This window comes from Brachyistius frenatus, unplaced genomic scaffold, assembly GCF_029030835.1.
Source record: "Brachyistius frenatus isolate BFR_SWC_R1_liver_20210118 unplaced genomic scaffold, ASM2903083v1 Contig_30, whole genome shotgun sequence".
Lineage (NCBI taxonomy): Eukaryota > Metazoa > Chordata > Actinopteri > Embiotocidae > Brachyistius > Brachyistius frenatus.
The window spans coordinates 2,504,541-2,529,741 of record NW_027210629.1 but is presented as its reverse complement, the minus strand read 5'-3'; the positions used below and the strand labels follow the sequence as shown (position 1 = coordinate 2,529,741).

Sequence of the window (25,201 nt, the reverse complement as noted above, 5' to 3'; positions counted from 1 at the left end):
ACTTAATTAATTAATTTCCAATGCCTGATTCTCACACATCTTACACAAGGAAATTTGAGACTGCTCGCAGGAGGAAAGGAAAGAGTACAATAACAGCTATGTTTATAAAATTCTTAACAACACCGCTTCACATTCAAGTTACTACTTCAAGTCAGGTCAGCTTGTGAAATATTGAACTGGATAACCCCTTAAGTCCAGAACTGGCCCAGAAGTTTCTCAGGAAAAAAATGAAAATGAAAACCTCAAAACAGAGCTAGGACAGCCTGCCTATGCTTGCGAAATGCTTGAAAAGTTAAGTAGGAGGCGAACAGCTATCACCTAAATCATTTTCCTACCCTTATCTATCTGCATAGATTCCTTCCATCACTCTCAGAGAATACTCTGTGTGGCCCATCATATTTACTCTGAGTACCTCCTGTTTGTTTGGCAATAGCAGCGCATGACAAGCCTGTGTCTGTTATGACTTTCATGCCAGGCATGTCCGCTCACGTGTTACAGTGTGTGCATGACATGGCTGTGGTCTTGTTCAAGCGAGAGGCTCCGTGACACTAACACACTCCTGTCACCTGAGCCAGTGTCAGTGTTCACACAACTCAGAGGTCAGCAGGGTACTGACTCAAAGTTTACCGGTTAAAATTGTTTCAGCTTTGCCTGTCCAATGTCCACTGAGGTGCCCTTAAGCAAGGCTCCACCTCCAAGAGCCATGTGCGTACCAGCATGAAAAACCAGAGGAAATGTTTGAAGGCACGTGGTCAGCTGACTTTTCTCTTGATAGATAAAAGTCAATGAAAAATATGAAACAAGAGTTGTAAAAGCCCTGAGGAATATAGTTCAGGGCAGAGAAAAGGGAGGAAGTGGCAAGCAAGGCAAAGAACAGGGGGGGACTGTGTGAGGCACGCTGTTGGTGTCGCAGCTACAAAGACATCTTGCAGTGTCCTTGCTGTTTGTTAGATGCTCAAAATGGCATACACTAAATCACCTTACATGTACAGAGACACGTCCAGACATTAAATGCCCTCTGTTCTCTCTCTGAAACCTGAAACTGCTCTGAAACTGTGACGCAATGTGAAGAAGGGCCTCATGTGGAAGCTGATGTGGATAGGGATCATGTCACTAGGTTTGAGTGCATCAGATACGCTGAAATTAATCTGATGTCATGACCCTCACTTCTCCCACCCCCTTTGACCTTTACAGAACATCCTTCTGTTGTTGATGGAAAAAAAGATTTGTCTCTTCCTCTTGTTTGCATTGTGGCTCCAGAAAGTCTCTTGTCAAGTCGGCTCTGAAAAACCTCTTTTGTTTTCTCTCTTATTTGCAAGTGATTCCTTTTTGTTTTGCTTTCCGCGTCTAATTGACGACTCCCCTGTGATCTTGCCAATCAACCAACTCAGTATTACCATACGAAAGCAGATACAAAGGGAATGGGGGTGATTGTCAGCTGTTTGTCACACTGTATAAAAGCTGCCCTACGGAGGAGATCTGGGAGCAATGCTGGGGAGAGCACTGCTGGACACCTCTCTTTGAGGGTGCATGTATTTGCTCCTTCTTGCAAGAATAAATGTCCGATATGTTTGATTTTGAACCAAGCCTCTGAGTAATTTTTCCAACAGTTGTTAAATGTCAACATACTGTAGACCTGCATCTAATTTAAACTCTTTGTTTCTTCCAGTCATGGGGACGATATGATTGTAACGCCATTTGCACAGGTAAACTCATTTTGTTGTGTTGGCTTTTAGATTCTCATAAAGTGATAAATATTGCTCGGTTCTGTTCTAATCTCTCATGTCCCCCTCAGGTTCTTGCAAGCTTGAGAACTGTACGAAACAACTTTGGTGCATTAACTAATCTACAGCAAGACAGAGCGTCCAATAAGTAAGTTGCCAGAGTTGCCAAACTTTACTGTTTTTTTTTTTTTTTTTTAATTTAATTTTTTTTATCTTCAAACTGAAATTTATCAGTAGTGAGATGAGTAACCAACAATGGACATGTCACCATGTTTGATCACAGTCACCTTATGATTAAGATACTCTAATTGGCAAGGGGCAATAATGCACTGTGTCCACTTCTCACTCAATAGCTGGTTGTCTTAGCCCTCTGCTGTTCATACTGAGTACTACAACAACATTATCAATAATTTGCTGTAGACTCCTCTGCACCAGTGTTTTGTAAATGTGCAGAAAGAAGCGAATGGAAATGGTTCTTCTTCACTGCCAAATATGTTGATGTAAATAACTGATTGTATTGTTTTGGGAAGGAAATGTCTCAGTGTGTGTGTTTGTTTCCCCATGACAGGAGATCACCCATGTGTAACCCACCACCTATCACCAAGACCACCTTCACAGGTATGTGGGCAGAAGAGAGGCGTGCTGATTTGTGTCTTCTGTGTGTTTATGTTTCTGTATGCAATCTGATGCAAGACATTGAATTAAGAGTGGATTTTGCTATGGTAAAAGTAAAGATTTGAGGTAATTCTTTACTTTAGCACTTAGTAGGCGAATATAAACATTTTATAAATGGTCCACAGCACGCTAAGATGTAGATTTAAGCAGTTATTTGTTTACAACTATAATTTATGTAGGCATGTGTAGAAACAATTGTAATTGTATAGAATATGTCTTCATTGGAGAGGCTATTATTGTACAATCACTGTACATTAAGAAACACTTCATATCTTCTTATATGCTTAAAGCTATATTATACTGTGCTACAAACCACATTTTGAATGTCAACAAACTGTTGGTAATGCTAAAGTGTAGCAGTGTAGTAGCAGCATACACTCTTTTATTTTATATCTGGAGGCTGAATGAAGGATGTTTTTGTCTACAGAGTGATGATGATGAGGGGCTGGCAAACACAGCCGTACTGTGCAGCCAAAGAACATGAACGTGATATCCAACACGGTCAGAATACAAATATGGACAGCATATTTAGCAGAGAATTGGTTCACTGGTGCAAAAGAATAATGCTGCCAAATATTCAGTCAGTTTCTGAATAGCTAATAACAATTTGGAGTCTGGCAAGATGTGTGGTTCACGCTCTGCTTTTATTTAGTAATATGCTTTTATGTTCCACAAATCAATTTTGGTTTAATCCTGCAATTGTGCCATGTTTTGTGCCATGAGGCTGCCATGTGTAGCACTTTATCTATAGATATAAGACTGCTTCTATAATAGATGGACTCGTCATATATACAGTATAAAGATACTTGACTTGGATAGTCTGATGTGCTCTAATTGCTAGACAGACAGCTTTTGTTGCACAGCCTGCCTGGCCAACTTTTAAGTGTTTTTGTTGTGAGGAGGAAATGGCACAGACAGTGTTGGATGGCTAGAATACACGTGCCCTTGACAGTCACTTTGCTTTTTAGCAGTATCAATAGCTGCAACCCAGCTGGTGTTTGCAGGAGAGACCATATAACCTCCACCATTAATTAATAATATCACTGTGCATTGTGTGTCAAAAACTTCATAAAAGTGATGTAGCTTTACAGAACAGACAATATGTGACTGTAATATAGAGTAGAAAGACTAAATCTGCTGTCAAAATAAGAGCTTCCTATGCTGTTTAATTAATATTCATTCAAAATATACTGTATGTACAAAAACAAAGTGCAGTCTCTTACAACTTGAAGCTTCTTTTTTTTCTTCTTCTTCTTCTTCTTTTTCTTCTTCTTCTTCTTCTTCTTCTTCTTCTTCTTCTTATTATTATTATTATTATATTATCTTCAAGTGAGTAAAAAATATAAAAGAAAATGCACAATGAGACAGACAAATCTGCTTTCTACTTTTGATGGAGACCTTTATACACATTCCTCTTATGAATCACATTCCTGATACATAACCTACTTATACAGGAGGACCTGCTGACATTGTGCTAGATTTAGAGCACAATCATACTGGTGTATAGCCAGTATGGACCCTGCCATAAACTGGTGACAGCCGTGAGTCATGAACATGATTGTTTTAGGATATTGACTGATACTTGTAATGCAAGGGCGAACTGAGGCTGCAACTAAGTCATCTTGCATACAATATACACAGTATAATTAATAATAACCCAGTAAATCAGTCAAGGAGAAGATGCTGGTCAATAAAAGCTGGATTGAATTAAGGGTTATTTGCCTTTTCTCTTTGTCTTTCCATCACAACCTTGCTGCTCATTTCTCCTTCTGCCAATGCATTTTTCCATCATCTGTCACAGACCTACTGTTGAGATAAAGAAAATTATTTAAAAAAATTTTTAAAAATAGTTCTGTGACCTTTTACCTATCGTGAATGAGAACAGATGTTGGTTAAAGCTAAATAAAAATACTGTTTTATAATCACTCTGTGAGACTAGCAGAGCAAACAGGGTAACAATTCATGCTGTTTCAATCAATATATCCAGACGTTATTCTTTAAACATGTGACCTCACATCTACTCAATTCGAAATGTTATGACAATTTTTCAAACTTTGATTTCAGTATCTGCTAATTAGTGTCTAAAGAGACAGGCAGTTATTTCTTTATCAATATGCGACACAGGTGACTTCGTAAAGATGGATTTCAATGTTTTTTCATTTTGGAGTGGCATGGAGAAAGAAAATATCTTTTTAAAAGTCAATAAAACCAAATCAGACTGCAATCAGGATAAAACTGAAGATCATGAAATAGGATTTAAAAAAATCTCTGAATAGGAATTGAAAATAAGTTAATTAATAGTTTAAGTCAGTCAGGCCAAAAAAAACTGGTACCAGACTTTTTAATTGAAGAAATTCTTGCTCTTACATGTTTTGGAACGAAACCGCTGTTTCGGCTGAATACAGTGACTTCCTGTATCTGTGTCAAATTAAAAGCCCATTTTTCAAATTAAAAGCCCACTTCCATATACAAGGTTTTTGACATAGCCTTGTTTTATATCATTGTAAACTGAATATTGGACTGTCAATTATGCATAAATAATTTGAAGACATCACCTTAAGTTTTAGCACTATTTCCTATCTTTTCATTAACTAAATAATGATCTAACTAATGATAAGGCTAATTGATAATGGAAATAATGATCCATTGCTGACTTGTCAGATGACACATGTAGTACAGTACTTAACATCAAAGTGTTTTGGCTGATCCATGATAGAATAGCACACAACATACAACTGATCAGATATAAAGTAATTTATGACAGATACATTATTGTTTTATTGAAGCGTGTTCCCTCCTTTCCCCTCCTCTCTGCTTCTCTCTTCCTCCCCCCCCCCTTCCTCCTGCTTATCCTCCTCTCTCATCTTCTCTTGCTCACGGTCCGACTTCGCTGTCAGGCTGTTCCGGTACATAGTTTGGCTGCAGCCCTGCGTCTGTGCAGCAGAGTGGCCTCTCCGAGCGCCGGTGTCTGATGTCGCACTAAGCATGAGAAGAATGTCATTGACGTCAGTGCAGTTGCTGTCAGAAAGAGTAGCACCCCAGCCACTGACACCACACCAGGGAGAGAGACAGAGGGAGAGAAAGAGGAGAGAGCGGAGACAAAAGAGGCAGGAGGAAGGATGATCAGTGGAGGAAACGAAGAGTGTGGGAGAGGAAGGGGACTAAATCGAAGGAGGAAGGGGGAGATTTGTCAAAGACAATGGAGGGGGGGGGTTGAATTGTTTAGAATATAAGGTGACAAAAAAGGTTTAGAGGTGGTCATGCTTGTGAACAAGAAAGACCTGCATGGATACAAAAGATATTTTGCATTTTTCCAAACTGTATGTTATTATATATTTCATACCTGCAAATTATTATAGTCCAGAAATATAACAGAGCTAAAAACTACACATGCATTTGAGAGCTGTAAACTTTGCATTACTTTTGTCCCCTAACGAAAGATAATTGAACGAGCTGTCTATATATTATTTAAGCCAGAGTGACCGAACAGTATTTTTTCCAAAGGCTGTAAATCCGTCTAAATTCTAACTACAATGTAAAGCTGATATGGAATCATGTAATTATATTTGGTCCTTGGGTGTTTTAATCTCCTGCTGTTTTCTCTGTCTGTGTAACTGAATTATGCCTAAAGTGACCCTCGCTCTCAGATCACATAGCATTAAAAGCCTGTGCTTTCCCAAATTAGTCAAGGCATCAATGTTAATTGGCTTCTGACAAGGTGACATTTTCTGTTAACATAGACTGACTTTGAGAGAGGCATGTCTTCAATTTCAAATTAAAAGAGAAGGACACCGCGATGCTATGATCTAGGGCTCGTGGCGTTAAAGCTCTGCAATCTTCACCATATCGTCAGCCATCCATTTACCTCCTTGTTTTGATGTATTTGTAGGCAGAACACATATTAGCATGCATTCACACAGTATAGACAGCGCTCAGCTCTGGCTTCATTCCTCTGTCAATCCAGTCCACATTTTGTCAGGCTCCCTTCCCCATCCACAGTGCAGTCCTCGCAGGCTTTAGGTACAGCTTGGGGAGAGCAGCACGTTTGGCTACCAGGGACGCCGAAGCAACACCCCCCTAAACACACAGCATCTATAGGAAACAATATCCAGCACACACACAGCACTGGATTATACTCGTTGCTTCCTGGATACCATGGATGTTTTTTATTGGCAGAGAGGCTAAGGAGACAAAATCATGATGTGTTATGGTTAGCTTTTCGTGTGTGTGTGTGTGTGTGTGTGAGAGAGAGAGAGAGAGAGAGTGTGCGTGAGAGTGAGTGTGTGTATGTGTGAAAGATGTCTTTGTGTTTTTTAAGCATGTCAAGGTGCTGTGAACAGTCTCTCGTTTGCTCCGTGCTGGACAGTATTGACATAAATCTTGACAGGTTCTGAGACTATCACTCTCCTCTTCTCCACCATCCCTGTCTTCCCTCCATCCCTCCTGTATGGCAGACATGGGCCAGCTAAGCAGACTGTTGATCATATTGCTACATGACTGGAATTATACTTCTCTTATAGATGACAGAGTAAACCCTAAAGACCTACTGTAGATAACTGAGTGTGGAGTGTATGAGGGGATAGTGAGTGAGTCTGTCTGTGGGAGATTTCAGTTTTTCTACGGTTGCTTCCTTTGTTCGGTGGGTTTCACCTCTATTCTCTGCTGTGGTTTCCTTGCTGTTAACAAACATCTGGACTGAACTGAATCAGGGTGGTTGTTTGCCATCCATCACCTACAACTGTCCTCCCAAGGATTGTATCTGACTTAATCTTAACAGGAGGAATCCAGGATTTGAACTGCAGTCCTGCATTGGAGGTTTCTTTTCTCCAAGGGAATCAGTGAGCTTTGCTTTGAACTGCGATTGCTCATCTGTGCGTTAGGACACGGGACAAGAAGGCCCCACTCCCAAGCCCTCACAGCTGGCTCACCTGTCCAGTATGAAGAGTCACCCATGTGTCTACTCGGGGTATCCCAGCTTAGCTGTCTGTGGGGTGGGAGACCCCGGGCCTGGACCGTCCCCTAGCCTTCTGAAGCGGGCCCTTACTGACCCCTTGCCCTCCTGTCTTGCCCCTGCAGAGGAGGCCTACCAGAAACTGGCCACCGAGACCCTGGAGGAGCTGGACTGGTGCCTGGACCAGCTGGAGACGCTGCAGACAAGACACTCAGTCAGCGAGATGGCCTCGAACAAGGTGAGAATAACGAAAAGGTTTACACTAAAACTTTCAACCTTTTGCAGTTCGGCTCATGGCAGCATCTGTTTGAAGTTTTGATACAGCTTTAGTTTTTTTTTCTTTTTTTTCTTTTCAAATGCACAATTGTTCAAATGCATTGTCAGGAGCTTTGTATTGAAACATACAGAAGCTGCTTCCCAGGATTCACTGCTGTGCTTTTTTTGTGGCTCATCAAGATGTGCTGCCAAACTTTGTTTTGAGTGTGATACTGCTGATTGCGGTGGAGGACACGTAGTATACTGTACATCCCAAACGCTACCTAATGTTTCTCTATTACTGGTACCTGTGTTTATTACAGGTTGGGATTTAATTTGCGGTAGATAAAGCAAAAAAACCTGGACTTTCAAGTAGGCGACAAAACAGTCCTATCCTTGCTGATTAATTTCAGATGTTGGGGGTCATTTATATAATGCATTGCTTGTGAATGCACCATTTCAGTAGATGATTGAATCAATTCCATAGTTCCTTCTGACTGAAGAAATATCAAATACAAAGAATTTTTTTTGTCATATGAGTTAGTAGGGCTTTTCTCTTCTCTGATATAATATGTTGTAAATTGCACCCCAACGGCCATACTACATTGTCATTCAGCAGCACTGGTGGTGGTGTTTATTTTTCACAAAGCAAAGCTGATGTTCAGCATGACTTTATAAAAATAGCCGGGAACAAAGAGATCCAGTACATCATAGATTGCTAATTTAATTGATTGTAACATTTGTAGTATAATGTTAACTAAATGTGACCTCCTTTGTGTGTGGCCCTCCCTGTTCCATGTTAATTTGTCAAGTGTTTATCGGCCATAGTACTTTCTATTGGAGCCTGAAGAGCTCACTGCTGCTACAGTCAGTATTTTGTTGTCCTATGACCTATGTGCTGTTTATATTTTGTGCTTTAATGCCTTTTGTAGCACTTAGCCATCAAAGCCCACATTGGACTGTTTGTGTTGTATTGTCAATTGTCAATGTGTTAGTGATAGTATCGTCATGCAGGCAGGGAGTTTTGATATGAGCATGCTCAATCGCCTCCAGTGTGTGTGTGTGATGGAGAGTGTGAAAGGGAGGCTGCTGTGCTGCTCTGAATGCTGATCAGCTCTGGGCTCTGGTGATGTCACACACGGTGATGTCACATGAAGGGGGGTGGACTAAGAGGAGAGGCATGGAGGACAGACAGACAAAGGAATTACACTGAATTACAATGCACAGGCACACCTCTGCTGTTGCCACGATCACATGCATGACCCGTACATCTACCTCATTTAAAGGGGAAAAAACTGTAACAGGCTCTGCCTCACCATTGCTCACCAGCACAGCTATCTCTGGTTGTCATGGCAACAGCCACAGGCCCAACCACTCTGCTATCTCACTCCAGCAACACACACACACACACACACACACACACACACACACACACACACACACACACACACACACACATCACAGGTAATACAGTCGCTACATCTCCCACACATAGCCATCACTTTGTGTCTGTAGCCTGCAGACTTTCATTTATCAGCACTTAACATACACCTTAATTTATCAATGAAGGAAACTCTGAGATCAAACAGAAGAAATGAATGAAATTGCAGCAAAATGTGCTCCCCATTGCCGCTAAGTGGTTACATTTCTGTTAACATCATCACCCATACCGGTGCACCAGCCTAGGTGCTGTTTTGCGTGGGGAAGGAGTACAGTACCTTTTGCTCCTCCATGCCTCTAATAGGAGAACCTGAGACAAGTTAGTTTTAAACGGCTGCTGCTGATGTGTTGTTCCAGTAGTAATTCACAGTAAAACCCCCCCAATCACATTTTGACATAACCTAGTAAAATAATGCATGTCACCTCTGACTATGAGCATCCTCAGAGTTACTCTGTTTAGCCCAGTGGCTGCTCTTACAGTAGGTTAAACAAGGTGACATACCTGGTACTACGTTACATCACTAGCTGTTTGTTGCGCTCTCATACAGTAGCGGAAATACATACTGTGCACACCTATTCTACAGTTCTCCATCTCTAAATTAAATACTTTGTTGAGAACATAGTCTTTGACATTAATACATCTCTGTAGGGCCGACAGCTGCAGTGAGGGCCTATCTGGTGGTTATAGTCTAGGATGTGGTTGTGCTTACGTTTCCAACCTTTGAGTCAATGTGTTTATGGAATCAGCAGCTGATCTTCCTCTGGTGCTGCTTTAGGAACCGTGTGTGCTGGTCAAGTTTGAGCAGCATACCTCTTTGATGGAAAGAAAAAGATTGTCTCTTCTTGTTTGCATTGTAGCTCCGGAAAGTTTCTTGTCAACCAGGCGCGGAAAGGTTTCTTTTGTTTTACTCTTATTTGCAAGTGACTCCTGGAAAGTTCCTTTTGTTTTGCTTTCCGCATCTAATTGACGACTCCCCTGTGTCCTTATCTTGTGACCTGCAACCAACTCAGTATTACCATACGAAAGCAGATACAAAGGGAATGGGGGGTGACTGTCAACTGTTTGTCACACTGTATAAAAGCTGCCCTACGGAGGAGTGACGTTGAGCAATGCTGGGCATCCTTCTTCGAGTGTGCATGTATTTGCTCCTTCTTGCAAGAATAGATGTCCGATATGTTTGATTTTGAATCTAGCCTCTGAGTAATTTTTCTAACACTCTTCTAGGCGTGGTCGTTTTCTCAGGTAACTATAGAGAACAAAGGATTTAAGATACCAGGATGTCTTGCTTGAAGATACTTTGGGACTTTAAGAGTACTTGTTACTGAAGGCAAGACCTCTCTTAAAACTTCTGTGATTTGGTTGTGTCATGATCTGATCTGTTGATCATTGACTCAGGCACCTGGCCAGTAACTAGTTAAATATTGCTCTCAATTTTGTTAACACATGGAACCAAAGCTGAGCTGGAAATTGGACTGTTTTACTCAGCATGTGTCACTTTTCCTTTTACCTCAGGATTTGGACTTCTTTCTAAGCAAATTTGTTTTAACTGTGATCAAAGGGTGTACACTCCATGCTGTGAATATCTTTTATTTTCACAATACCTCAAATTCAGTGCTTGTTTTGGCAAAGTCGGGAAAGACTAAAATTAGAAATTGTTTCTTAAAAGTGCCATTACTTGTTGCTGTTTTTATAAGTGTAAACAGCCATTTAGAGTGACATCACAGTCTTTAAGTTCAAATGAATCCTTGACTATCAAAGTCACCTCACAACAAAAAGGTTCTGGGTTCAAACCTCAGCTGAGGTCTACCTGTGTTGAGTTTGCATGTTGTCCCTGTGCCTGCGTTGTTTCTGTCCTGAGGCTGCTTCCCACACTCCACAGACAGGCATGTTAGATTAATTGATGATTCTAAATTGGCCGTAGGTGTGAATATGAGCGTTAATGGTTGTGTGTCTAATTGTGTTGGCCCTGTGATGGACTGGCGACCTGTCCAAGGTGTATCTTACCTTTCGCCCAAAGGCAGCTGGGACAGGCTCCAGCCCACCGTGACCCTATACAGGACAAAGTGGGTATAGATGATGGATGGATTGATGAATTCTTGACTTTAGGCCACTCCCAGAGTTGTATGGGTTGGGGTCATACGTAGATACTTGAAGGGTTTTTGCACTCACCTCATGCCGGGATGTTTAGCTCTGGCCGCCACACGACCTTACAAACTGCATAAAAGCTTAATTCTGGAGATGCCTGAGTGGGTTTGGTGCAACAGTTTCAGTATTTAGATTTTCCCTCTTTGAGGCACAATTACTGTTGACATACATTTGTGGATCGTATGATTTGATATTGTGTTCAGTTTAATTTGGCCAGTCGTAAAACACACGCTCATGATCTTGAGATGACAACATATATTTTGCAATCCTGGAAGTGATGTGAGCTCTATCTGCCAGTGAGTCATCCAGGACATCTATCGTCACTACTTTTTCATTTCGTTGTCTTTGACTCTTTTGGGTATACACAGGCAGCTCAGAACATCTGCCTCCACACTTTGTTTTCCTGGCCATATCCTTGTTGTACATACTCAGGCACACAGGTCATCTAGGAGCTGGAAGATGACATAGGACGCAAACCAAACCCCTCTTCTTTTAAGGAGACAGCCCTGAGGATGTCATACAGTGCAATACACATGACATGGTTCTTCAACAAGAGAGTGATGGTCTGTAGTGCCTCAGCTGGCTGCAGCAATGCTTTTGATTTCTTTAACGGCTTTCAGCCCATGTGTGGTAGCAGCTCATTCCAAGGTGGAGCAAGGAACAGGTTCCTAAGCAAGCACTTTGTTGGAGTTATTCAGTTGTCTCACTAAAGTATATGACTTGATCTCACCTACATGGGGGTGGGAGCTTCCATAATGGCTTTCACTATTTCTGAATATAATCCATAACCTGAATATTTCACTTTGTCCTGGTGCAGTGGACTGGTGTTAATTTCAGCTGCACTCTGGTCTCTTCTAGTCTTATTTCTTTACTATTCCCCCCAATACATCATCCAGTTAAATTCTATAGTCCTTGTAGTCTGTTGGCGCTCAAACAAACAAGGCTCTTCACTGTTATATTCTGATCCTGCAACTCTTTTTTTGTTGTTTGTTTTGTTTATGTACTTTGCTTTTACTGTATGCTGCTACATACTGCGGGCGGCACAGTGGTGCGGTGGTTAGCACTGTGAAAAGGATCCGGGTTCGATCCGGGGCCTGGGCCTTTTCGTGTGGAGTTTGCGTGGGTTCTCTCTGGGCACTCTGGCTTCCTCCCACCGTCCAAAGACATGCAAGTCAGGTTCATTGGTGATTCCACAAATTGCCCTTCGGTGTGAATGGTCTTTGTTTCGGTCTGACTGGCGACCTGTCCAGGGTGCACCATGCCTTTGCCCAAAGTGAGCTGGGATAGGCTCCAGCACCCCGTGACCCTGTTCAGGATAAAGCAGGTATAGATAATGGATGATGGATGGTGGATGGATGGATGCTACGTACTGCTGTGTCCTCAAAAGTACTTCAGCCAGGAGAGCTTGAAATTGGGTCTTCATTCTTCTGCTAATTTGTTAGTCTTCCACAAAGTCATTCTTCAGTAGATTAACTGGTTGCTGGTACAATTAGTCTTTGCATCTTTCTGTTATTATTCATTTTTTGTATATATATTGTATTGATGTTCTCTTCCATTACCATTTCTCTATTTATAGCCTTCCTGCGTATAGATTTATTTCTCAGTCTCTTGTGCGGATCATGAATGGACAGCAGACCTTTTTCTTACAGACTGCTGTACATTCATTAAAAAACAGTGGCTGCCATTAGCGTGCTCCTGCAAAGAGGGGGCTTCTGCTCTCAGAATAAATGTGGAATGTGATATAAGAAAGAAAGATCTGAGATCTGGAGGTGTTGTGGGCTATATGCAGCAGGGAATGGATATTTTTGGTCACTCCGACGAAGAACAAATTAGTCACAGCTAAGCTTGGTGTGACACTTTCCAATTTTTACCCAATAGTTTGTGTTCACACCTCCTGACTAAGCTATCACTTTTTGTGTGTATTTGCGTGACAGCGAGGGGGAGTTTGTGTGGCTAGGAGGGGTGTCTATGGGTGTTATATTTGTGTATCTGCTCCAGCTGGGAGTAAACTGTGCGTGTGTGTGTGGTGGGCTTGTGCTGGCCTGCTTGGCTCTGAGTCAATCAAAGCCACTGGATCTCAGTTAGTCGGTGGTCTCATCTGCTCCAGCGTAGCTGCAAATTACTCACAGTGCCGGGCTGGCTGTAGAGGTGGGGTGTAAAGTAAGCAGAGACAGGTTTGGTCCCTTTTCAATCCACGTAACCACCGGACCATCACAGAAACTCGACACATGCTCTCTGTGTTTACAGACACACACAACACAACACACCAGGAAAAACAAGGAAGAGAAAAGAGAAGAGCTCCTTTCTTTAAGAAATCATCAAAAGATTCATACACTGTGGAGGTTCTGTGGGATTAGGAATTAGTATTCACAATAAAATTAAATTAATTTTTGACACGTCCACTGTGTCCACATTTAATAGTAACTTTACACCTTTCCAGACAGTATTATTTTTAAATAATAGTAAAAGTGTCAAGGTTCAATATACACCCATACTTGTAAAATTACTCATCACTTGTCCTAGATGAATGAGATTCAGATGCTGCACTCTCTCAATCCCTTTGAAGACTTTTACGCTTTTTAACTAATGTATTTTATGACACTTGTAATGATTTTAAGTAATTCCTTTTTTGACTTGACACGCCCGTTGTTTGTCATTAAGGTGTGGCTATCCGTATGGTCTGACTGACTATCTGATGAAAACAATAACATTATGATGGCAGATAATTAAATGATATTGAATTAGTAGCAATAGAAATGATTGCTACATGTAACATGTTCATAAAGTAATGTTTGGATTACACAATTGCAGTTTTCAGTTTATTTATTAAGGGAACCTTTCATACTGCTTTTGATGGAAAAAAAAATGTAACTCCCCCTTTACTTGAGCCCTTTATTTCAACCAAAGCGACAATCTTTTGATCTCACCGACACACAACAGCCTGTGTGGACACAGTGCTTTCAGTTTCTGTCCCACTGAGTCCACTTCAAATAACTCTGACGCTCATTCTTTTGTAAGATTAATGTGTTTTTTATGCGTTTACCTCATCCAATCAGTGAGGTTACTGTGACTCACCTCCTGTGAACACTGGGGCTGAGGATGACCTCAGTTTTTCACAAAAACTGTATGATGTTGGATGAGGTAACCTGTGCGCTTACATCATGTTGAACAGAAGTTTATCACGGTCAACATTTAAACACACACACACACACATCTAATATGAATATGTCTTGCATACATACACACATGTACACAGGCACACACAAAATCACACCGCTGCACTGCAAGAATTAAAGGAAAGGGAAGGGGGATATTTTCCACTGACTTCGGTACCAGCCAATCACACAGCAGGCAGTCTCAAGCCTGCTCCAATCCAAGCCAATAAGAGGTGATGACGAGCTCACACTTCTTTCATATCTGGGCCCTGATTTGCTGCTGTTGTGTGACACTGCAAGAGAAGCAGCCTGCGCTCTTCACATGGGAGCTTGTGTCATACACGCAGAAGCAGGCAGGCAGTCAGGCAGCCAGTCCTGTTTGGGAGCTGTTGATAGAAAAATCTTGCTGTCCTGGTGCTTTGGCATATACCGAGCATCCGCACCATCATCAATTATTCACAACCTCAGCAGTGTGTCTCTGTTTCTGACTGTGTGTGTGTGTGTGTGTGTGTGTGTGTGTGTGTGTGTGTGTGTGTGTGCGTGTGCGTGTGACCGTGCGCACACATACACGTCAGTGTGTATCACTGTGTGTGGCCACATTATGCTCTCATCGGATCTTTGGGGAGCCACGTTCCCGCATCTCCTCTCTCAGAATCTGCTTTTCCTCTCAGCTTTCACGGACTTGGTTCTGTGGATTCTCACAGGACAGGAACACGACGCTTCATTTACGCACTCTTTGCAGCTGATTTACTTGGAACTGAGCTGTGACGGCTCCTCAGGTTGAGGTTGTCCTGATATTGGCCAGAACTGCGGACTTTTGTTTTACTAGCTGCCTCATGCTTTCATCGACTGAACTGAATACTGGGCTTTAAACCTGTACCTTTCTCTTTTTGGATCTATTTTGTTGATTTGTCAAAATGCCTGAAGCAAATTATCTGCTCTCTGTTTCCTGGGGATATATAAAGGTAAGATATGTTAGTATATTTTAATTCATTATTCATGTGTTCCACTCCTGCTTTATTTGATTTCTTGAATTAATTTCTTAAGAGTGGAATTTGTTTTCTAACTTAGATTTATCCTTGAGACAGATTTAGCTGTGGTGTTATAGGAACACAAATAAAACGCATCTTCTATACATATCTACTCTCCAACATGTCTGCCATGTAACAATCCTTCATAGGTGTGACTTTTCTGGATCCGTTATCCATTTTGATGGATCTGTGATGGGAAGAGCGGATGATGCTTGCACTGTGGTTTCAACGGTGTAGACATGGCTGGATGAGAACATACATGGTTAAATGAATTTGGATTTAAAATCACAGACATTTTCACTTCACCTGTAAAATGTTAATGTTGGTCATTCCGGGTTTTGAGTGCCTCAAAGGGCCTCTAGATGGAATTAAAATCATAATGCTATGATCTCCTTTTTATGCTGACAAGCCTCTTGGTGATCGGGTTGCCCCGTATTTGTTTAAATAATCAGGGATATCTGTTTTTTAGGTTAAGCATAAATCTGAGATTTATCTCCAGACCTCATCTCACTGTCATGGCATTTATTTGCTTCAGTAATTATGGTTCATGTAGATGCAGCTTTACCTGATATGTATTTGTTGCTCTTTTGCTCTACTGGCTCTTTTTACCTGATAAAAGCACACGTCAGATGGTTCTTTGCCTCTTTTGTCCCCATTTTAAAAAGCCACCCAATGAAAGCCCGTGGGCGCTCTTCAATAGGATCTTGATGCACAATTGTGCAATAAGCACTTTGCATTGTTGTTATGGTTTATTTTATGTCAATATTGGTTCACATAATTAATTAATATCATGCATTTAGACCAAACGTCACAATGGTCAGAGGTTGCAGCACCTTCGCTTGTGCAATCTATTTTGTAATTTTGTTGTTTTGAAACCTCTTTGGAAAAATCCCTGATTTCAAGCGTTCTCCTCCACGTCAATCAGTTTGGTCTTCAAATCAAAAGCCGGAGCTAATTTTGGGTCTTCCACTTCAATTACAAACAGAAGAGAGAAGAGTAAATGGGAGAAGAGAGAGACAGGCGGGCTGGCAGGGGCAAACTGAAATTGAAAGAAACTGGGAAAGTGGGTCAGTGATTACTTTCATCTGTGGCAGCAGCCCTCTGACTTTCTGTGTGTGTTTGTGTGTCATTCAAGAAATGGTGACGTTCCTGGGAGTAGCTTCTGTATTGTGACTGAAAGTTTCACTTCATTTCTTCAGTGACATACAGAAAAATTCATTTTAATTAATTAAAACGTTTGAGGATTTGTTAGTGGGCTCACATTTTTTGCCTCAGACATACTAATACAGTCAAATAAGCTTAGTTTATTTGGCTCCTGAGCTGTGTTTGTTAATTTATGTTCATTTGAACAGGATTTATTTAAATATGGTGCCTCTAAGTATCTGCTGTAAAATCAAGTAATTGTGATATTTCTGCCCTGTATTACACACTGTCAAACCCATCATGTATGTGTGTGCGTGTCCATCTTTCAGTTCAAGAGGATGTTAAATAGGGAGCTGACTCACCTATCAGAGATGAGCCGCTCTGGGAACCAGGTGTCTGAGTTCATCTCCAGCACCTTCCTGGGTGAGTTATGACAGAGGCAGATGTACTCGCTGGTTTAAAAGATTTACAAAATAAAACCCTCCGTTCTGCCTGAACAGTGAGAATCCTTCCTTGTATTCACCATCCGTTTGTCTCTCTAGACAAGCAACATGAAGTGGAGATGCCATCCCCGCAGACGCAGAAGGAGAAGGAGAAGAAGAACAAGCCCATGTCTCAGATCAGCGGGGTGAAAAAGCTGCAACACTCCTCCAGCCTCACAAACTCCAATATCCCTCGCTTTGGGGTCAAAACTGAGACTGAGGATGAACTAGCTAAGGTGTGTTTGTGTGTCCTGACAAATGGTGTTAAAAAAAAAAAAAAACAGCCTAAATAATTCACATAAAAACACATTGTACTGTGTGTACAAGCTGGTGTATAAGCTCAGGTATTAATGAAGGAAATGAAAAGAAGGGTGTTTTGTTTCTGATTGTGTCTCTAATTCTTTTTTAGGAGCTGGAGCATGTCAATAAATGGGGCCTTAATGTTTTTAAAATCTCAGAGTTCTCTGGGAATCGGCCACTGACAGTCATGATGCACACGATATTCCAGGTGAAGGCGGTCTCTTCCTCCGTTTGTCTCGCTGTTTCACTACAAAACAAATGCTCATTGAATCCTGAAACTGTCTCAACAATTAAAACTCCCTCTTGTCATTTCTGATTTGCAGGAGAGAGACTTGTTAAAAACTTTTAAAATTCCACTTGACACCTTTATAACATACCTGATGACCTTAGAAGACCATTACCATGGCGATGTGGCCTACCATAACAACATCCATGCTGCTGATGTCACCCAGTCAACCCACGTGCTGCTATCCACCCCTGCCCTCGAGGTGAGGCACAAAATAAATGAACACGCACTTGCACGTACTCACGAACACGAAGCCCATTCTTTCACAATCAGCCTCAGTCAAATGCAGGCTCAAAGTCCAATCAATGGCTCTTACTTGAAAGGATATTTTTGTCCAGTGAGTTGATTCTCTCATCAATGCCCTCCCTTGCTCCCTTCCACACTCCGTTCTGTCTTCCAGGCCGTGTTCACAGACCTCGAGATCCTAGCTGCCATCTTTGCCAGTGCAATTCACGACGTGGACCATCCCGGAGTCTCGAACCAGTTCCTCATCAGCACCAGTGAGTCTAAATACAGCCCTGTCTTCGCAGCTGCCAGTGGCTCAGGAGCGTCATTCTCACAAACACAAAACACACTCACAGTCTGATACCAAAGTGGGAACATGTACACTGTAGAACACACACCAGGTGGGACAGTAGTTTGGCCCCCTAAATTACAATACATAATATTTTCTCATTTATCTTGTATGGTAACTAATCAGGCAGACAGCTGCCAATAGTTTTGCTTTTTCATTGCAATGTCTGCCTTTACCCTATTAAGATTAGGTTGTTGATCAGACAGAATTAAAAAAAAAAAAAAAATTGTTTTTAAATTTCAGTTCAATTTTATTTAGGATGTAAAATCACCATGACACAGGGTCTCCCGAACTAAAACTAGGGGCTGTTACCACAGTGGAGGTGCCTGACAGCTAAAGGCTCTGCCTCCCATTCTACACAGAAAATGTGATTATTTTTTTTGTATTATTTTATTTGAATTGCCGAAAATATCTGAATCACAGCTATGCTAAAGTGAAGGCAGAAATCACAAAGAGAAATGTCTCAAAACCTAGAATGATAAAAGCCAGACCGTCTGCATGACTCATTACAACCAAGTGTGGCAGGTAGATGAACAGAGCTTCTAACCAGACTTAACAAGGTTCATGGTGTTGTGTTAGTAACTGTGTCCTCGAGCGGGAGACTAAACCCCTCTTATCTCTCTTTAACTGACTCACTCGCTCATGGCTGTAGGTGCCACAAACGTTGTCTTAATTTGGCAGTTTAGCGGAAAAAGCAAACAAATAGACTTTATATCCACTGAGTATCACTTTAAACAGCCATTCTGCAGAGCATTACAAATGTGAATGTTGCATTAGAGTGTTTCTAATACCTTATCAGGGCAGTAAAGACACCGCACAGTCTCATACTCTTCACACACAAAATGTGTCGGGCTTTCCATAAAGCCCAAATGGGGAATCCCTGCGGTAAAGGCAGAGTGAGTCATCCTAGTTAGGAGCCACCAGACTGATCTTCTGTCAACCAAAGAGCACCCGAGCAGGATCCCCTTTCTCCTCTCTGCTGCTCTGCTCCACCGTGGCAAGACTAATGCATCTTAATGGCAAATCTAAATACAGCCAGAGGACCTTCAAATGACCCAGAGAGGGAAACCTCACAGAGAAAAACATGCTGCTGCTTTCTTGTACAGCAGCACACGTGCAATTATTATCAGAGGAATGTGCGGCTCTAATTGGCACCTCATTCTGTTTGAACTTGTTTGGTTATTGTATGTGTTATCTTACAAAATTATCAGGGCAAAAATAAGTCTCATTTTTAAAATGTTTTCTCCCACTCAGGTGTGGTTTCAGGAGAGCGTTTGTCACGATGCACCTCTGGACTTGATGCAAATGGAAAACCACAATTCTGCAAACTAAAGTTATCCACCTTTGTGTTTCCTGCAGATTCAGAGCTAGCACTGATGTACAATGACTCGTCGGTGTTGGAGAACCACCATTTAGCAGTTGGTTTCAAGCTCCTACAAGAGGAGAACTGTGACATCTTCCAAAACTTGACCAAAAAACAAAGACAATCACTGCGAAAGATGGTCATCGACATCGTAAGTGAGAGGATTGACGTCTCTTCTGTAACGTCTTCATGAAATGACTGTTTTCTGCACGGAATGCCAGTAACTTTTTGTTCCGGGTGTTTCAAGGTGCTCGCAACAGACATGTCCAAGCACATGAATCTATTGGCCGATCTGAAAACAATGGTGGAAACCAAGAAGGTGACCAGCTCTGGTGTCTTGCTGCTGGACAACTACTCGGACAGGATACAGGTAAAACTAGAGCTGCGTAGGACAAGTTTTCCTCCTTCAGCCTACCCTGCAATGTGGGACATACTGCATGGGCACAGAGGTTTAGACCTTGTTACTGGTTTCATTCAGGTCCTCCAGAACATGGTGCACTGTGCAGACCTGAGCAACCCCACCAAGCCTCTACAGCTGTACCGGCAGTGGACGGACCGCATCATGGAGGAGTTCTTCAGCCAGGGTGACCGAGAAAGGGAAAGGGGCATGGAGATCAGCCCCATGTGCGACAAGCACAACGCGTCAGTAGAAAAGAGCCAGGTAACAAACACAGGCGGATAAAGCTACCGTACATGTATTGTGCGTAGACACACCCTGAGCGCCCTGTTTAAACCCTTGTGTCTTCCCTAGGTTGGATTCATAGACTATATCGTTCACCCTTTGTGGGAGACGTGGGCTGACCTGGTCCACCCAGACGCCCAGGACATCCTGGACACGTTGGAGGACAACAGAGAGTGGTACCAAAGCACCATCCCCCAAAGTCCCTCCCCCGCATTGGACGAGCCCGAGGATGGCACTCGACCCCCGGGAGGGGACAAGTTCCAGTTCGAGCTCACCCTGGAGGAGGACGGGGAGTCAGACACTGAGAAAGACAGCGGCAGCCAGCCGGAGGAGGAGGAAGAGGTCGAGGAGGACGAGGACGAGTTAGCGGATGAGGAGGAAAACAGCTGTACTGACTCTAAAACACTCTGTACGCAGGACTCTGAATCAACAGAGATCCCTTTGGATGAACAGGTGGGGGAGGACGAAGAGGAGGAGGTGGTAAAAGAGGGGGAGACGCCCGGCTCACAACCGTGTGTTGTAGAGGAAGAGGTAGCAGAGGAGGAGGAGGAGGACGAGGAGGAGGAGGAGGAAGAGGGGGAGAAAGAGAAATCCCCAGACACATAGCAGTTTATGGACAGCATCTGATTAACTGTTTTTCTTAGTAATGACAGATGATTATTTATAGAATATTTTTTGGGTTTTGTGAAATCTGTCCGTGTTTTTTATACATCTGTGTTTATGGTTCCAAAGCGTGCGCTGCTCTCCACCTTGGCCTCCTGTCAGCTTCGTTCAGACACGCCCACCGGTACTACTTCAAGTTTTTTTGCACTCAGGAAAACTCCTTTCCATTCTCTGTATTTGTACTGAAGTGGTGTATCTTTATTTCACTTTTACTCCTCCCCCTTTCCGAGCTACAGTATAAGGACGTGGAGAAACAGTCTGCTCAGTGCTGGTCATGGGATGCATAATGTCACATTGCCCTCCTCTCTGCTTCGTCTCAGCCTTGCCTGAAAGTTAGGCAGTGTTTCTGTGTATTATTAAGTGCCCATAATCCACAGAGACACTTCTCGGTGCGTTCAAGGAGAATCTCCCGCTCGGCTTAGGTCATATCCTCCCCACTACGAATTAGGAGACACGTTAATGCTGCCGTTCTGCTGAAAACCCGGCGGGACGCCACTGAGATGAAATCTGCAGCGCACTGAGGGGAGCCTTTTTCTTGCGACACATTTCTGATGTGGAAGTCTTCCTTGAAAACCTGACTGACACAAAGCTCAAATCTAAACAGCCATGAAGCTGTCCAAGACCTCTTTCATTTTTGTATTGTACTCTATGTAAGATTCAGATATTTTCTAGAATTTACTTTTGCAAACGTAGGCTTTTTTGTTTTTTTTTTGTTAGAAAAGAAGAGGAGACAACTTTTGGAAACCAATGGAGAGAAACGTGTGTCAGGTATTCAGTGTTTTGAAGGGATATCTTCACAGCTGGATTACATAAGGAGTGTTCTGAGCTGTTTGCACTTGCTCCAATAGCATTTATACTACTATTCCCATACCACTATATTTGGTTAGTCCTGTGAGTTCAAATTTGGAGTTCATTCATGACAACTCTTTGTTTGTTGAGAGTTTCCACTGAGAAGGAAGCTGAAGTCCTCACTCTCACTGGAATGATGTGGATGAAGCCTTTACATTTTATTATTGTTGCCTGCAGTTCTTTTGAACACATCCTGAGACAATGCAATGCTTTGTAGTCGATACAAAAAGCACCTTTTTTAGAAGCTTGATTTGTGCTCCCAAGTCTACAGAAGTAGTAATGGTGTTGAGAATTACTAGAGGTATTTTATACCAATGTTATGAAAGCTTTTATTGTGCTTTGTTCTATTTTGTTCTTGCCCATTTTCTCAGCGACAGCTGCACACCACTACATTTTCTGTTACGCTACAGGAACTCGTTCATCAGAACGTTGTTGTATTTGCCGTCACAACATTAAATCCAGTTACTGTCTTTGTTTTCGACAAGACAATCAGCTCCGTTGCGTGGTCATCAGATAAGACAATTCTCTACGTAGATACTCTAATGCACTGATATATTCATATATCATCACTTTAATATTTTTAAAACGTTAAGACTCGCCAAACACTCACTCATGCAGACACAGGCTTGAACATAGTTGTCCTTCCACCTCAGGCAAGAGTCTCTTTCCACGTCAAACCTGATGCTATTATTTATTGGTATATTTTTCTATTTGTTGAGTCATTTTTTTTTTTTGCAATATAATAGTGGTACAGTAAATATTCACTGTAGCATAGACCACAGTACAGGATTGCCAGTTACAATACCCAAATATAGTTTTTCCCCGTGTATATAAAATATATTTTAAAAAAAATCCACAAACATTAAAAAAAAAAGGAAAAAAAACCCACTTGAAATACTGCACACCGCTTTTTTAAAGAGTGCTCGTTTTACTTCTGTCATTTTCAAACGTTTTATTTAATCTTTCATTTTGTGCCAAGATTATTATTATTATTTTTTCATCCTTCACCCGATGCCCTTACCTGTAATAAAATTTTCTGGTTTTATCGCTGTTTACAAACATATATTTATTGTGCTGTATATAATATATAATTATTAATGTTATTCCTATCATAATGCAGTTTGCTGTAAATGGTTGATTCTTATCATCCCTTTTGGTGATGGCGTGGCTGTATTACGTACCTCTTGTTGAGAGAATGTTTATTACAAATGAGCTTCAGTGTAAAAATGATCCATCAACATGTTGCTTATCTGAGAACTAGCTCAGTGAAGAGAGGGGGGGGAGGAGCCAAATTGTTTTTTAAAGAGAAACTGTTCCTTGGCCCATGGGCTGTGCCTTAAATTCAACACGTCATTTATTTTAGCCTTTTTTTTTATTTTTTATTTTTATTCTCTAGTTCTCTTTTGCTGCATTAGTGAATCTTTTGGCTTTGGTTGGCCTGATCTCTTGATGAGAGTCCCAAAAAAAAAAAAAAAAAAAAAAAAAAAAAAAAAAAAAAAAAAGTTGCCTTGTCACTATCACAGCCAAACACAATTTGCTCTATCACAAATATAGCACTAGGTAAGAAAATATGTTGTCAGTGCAGAGGTTTGTAGAGCTTCGGGTCAACCACAAGTTTCAGATTTATTACATGAGTGATGTGTGGCCTATAGCCAGATGTCCAAGAGTCGTATTTTTTTGCTTTAGACCTGGTCTGAACAACTCGCACTTTCTTTACGCTCTGCCACTACACTCAAAAGATGTGACTCGACCTGCCGGATGTAAATGACACAGCGGTAACTCCACGTGGAGTTACCGCTGTGGCGTCTGCGTCCATCTGGTTGTATCGCAGCCACAAACACTGAATATGGGGCGCAACGGTAGTGCGTAGTTGGTGCTTGACTATGGCCCTACAAAGCACAGAGGCTTTGAGACACATCTGCATGTTCAGCCACTGCTGCATTAATTATGGCTGTAACACTGACGGTGTGTTTGCTTATCTATGCTCGGCCCACACTTCCACTCACATTCCTTGCAATATCTAAAACCACTGACATCTTTCTGCCTGGACAGGAGAAGGGTTTAGCATATTTCTGTAGTGAACAGGGAGGGTGAGGTTGGGTGGGTGGGCTGAGGGGTGGGGGTGACTGCATCATTGTCCTGAAACAGGGACCCTTATTTTGACACACATACTGTAGATTCTAAACAGCCCTGGACCAATGGAAATAGTGGGTTCTTTTATCGTTATGTGTTCTATTTTTTTATGGTATGAAAGTAAAAACACAAACTGTAACTTAAAAAAAAAAAAAAAAAAAAAAAAAAAAAGGTCTTCAGGACAATTATTTTTTGGGTTATGTCTTTAGAATGCCAACTTGTCTGGACGTTTCACAGGACAATTAAAACGTTATTTTAATGGATTCCTTGTTAATTGCAGTCTATTGGATAGCACTGTAGATCATACAACTTTATGTAAAAAACAAGTAAAAAGAATGAAAAAAAAAAGTTTTTATATGCAATGGATTAAATAAAAGCATGGGTTGATTCTGCCTACTCACTGGTTTCTTCTTTTCATTGTTTTCGAGGGTCTTATACAGTCATATGTGGAATTGAGGCACAGCATCTTTGTTTCATTGACAAGAGGATGACAGTCTGAGAGGAGCGGCAGAAAAAAAAAATGAATTCAGTGTCTATATTTGACATTTTAGTTCTTCCCTACTGACTGCTTTGTAGGTGTAAAGACACGTTTCACAACTAAATTAATGGCTGTGGTTGAATAGTGTTCCTTTCACAAAGCCATATTTATGTACCATGTATATATGTAAATATGATATATCATTGCTTTGAAATAATCCAGAAAAATGATATTTTCAGCTCTTATATCTTTCATTGTTACTGAGTGTGTCTTTCATTGTATCGGCTGTTCCACCCAGTGAATTTACCGTTGCAGCCGTTGTAGTTAAAAGGCTATGATCGACATTTACCGTCACACACACCTTTACGCTTTCTCTGCAAACCCATCGTACACGTATACACGTATTATTCAAACATATGTTTGGTAGCAGTCATTAAGCAATGATTTGATCCATTTTGCCCAGATTTATTTAGTTCCAAAAGTAGACTACGGTTTGTGTTCAGGTGGAAAGACTTATGGTCACATCTGGTACATTTGACTTTCATTTTTACCTGGTAAAAGTAACAAAATGTAATTAAAACTGCCCCGACGTGCAGCACCACGCGAGGGTCCGCATATTCCAGCTTGCAGTTTACATTTTTTTTTTCTCGATCTCGTTCATTCGTTCTTCTTTTAAAAAAAAAATTAAAAAAAAATTGGCTTTTATTGGCGGCTTTAACATCTTCAAAAATTTGGGATTTGTTTTTGCTGGAGACTGGTATTGTTGTTGACCTTTAGTTTGGTATTAGTATGACCACACGTACAAACCTGAAACTGTGCGGCTTCCCCTTAGAGGGATTTTCTCTCTGAACCATGTTTCTTGTTAAGGGGA

General features: G+C 41.5%; 1 protein-coding gene across 10 annotated transcripts in view; it reads left to right on the top strand.

The window, feature by feature from the left end:
* pde4d (phosphodiesterase 4D, cAMP-specific) overlaps positions 1-23,200 on the top strand; it is a 138,133-nt gene extending 114,933 nt beyond the window's left edge. For 8 of the 10 annotated variants that reach the window (XM_069699534.1, XM_069699526.1, XM_069699527.1 and 5 more), the window contains 13 exons: positions 1,670-1,706; positions 1,796-1,872; positions 2,293-2,342; positions 7,476-7,588; positions 16,850-16,943; positions 17,063-17,238; positions 17,412-17,510; positions 17,626-17,790; positions 17,989-18,088; positions 19,522-19,676; positions 19,773-19,895; positions 20,004-20,186; positions 20,277-23,200. In XM_069699534.1, the coding sequence (XP_069555635.1) occupies positions 1,670-1,706; positions 1,796-1,872; positions 2,293-2,342; positions 7,476-7,588; positions 16,850-16,943; positions 17,063-17,238; positions 17,412-17,510; positions 17,626-17,790; positions 17,989-18,088; positions 19,522-19,676; positions 19,773-19,895; positions 20,004-20,186; positions 20,277-20,813 (1,909 nt within the window). In that variant the 3' untranslated portion in view covers positions 20,814-23,200. Of the gene's footprint in view, positions 1-1,669; positions 1,707-1,795; positions 1,873-2,292; positions 2,343-7,374; positions 7,589-13,946; positions 15,312-16,849; positions 16,944-17,062; positions 17,239-17,411; positions 17,511-17,625; positions 17,791-17,988; positions 18,089-19,521; positions 19,677-19,772; positions 19,896-20,003; positions 20,187-20,276 lie in introns of those variants that run through there. The other 2 variants (XM_069699536.1, XM_069699535.1) reach the window with 2 other exon arrangements.
* Positions 23,201-25,201: the final 2,001 nt, after the last annotated feature.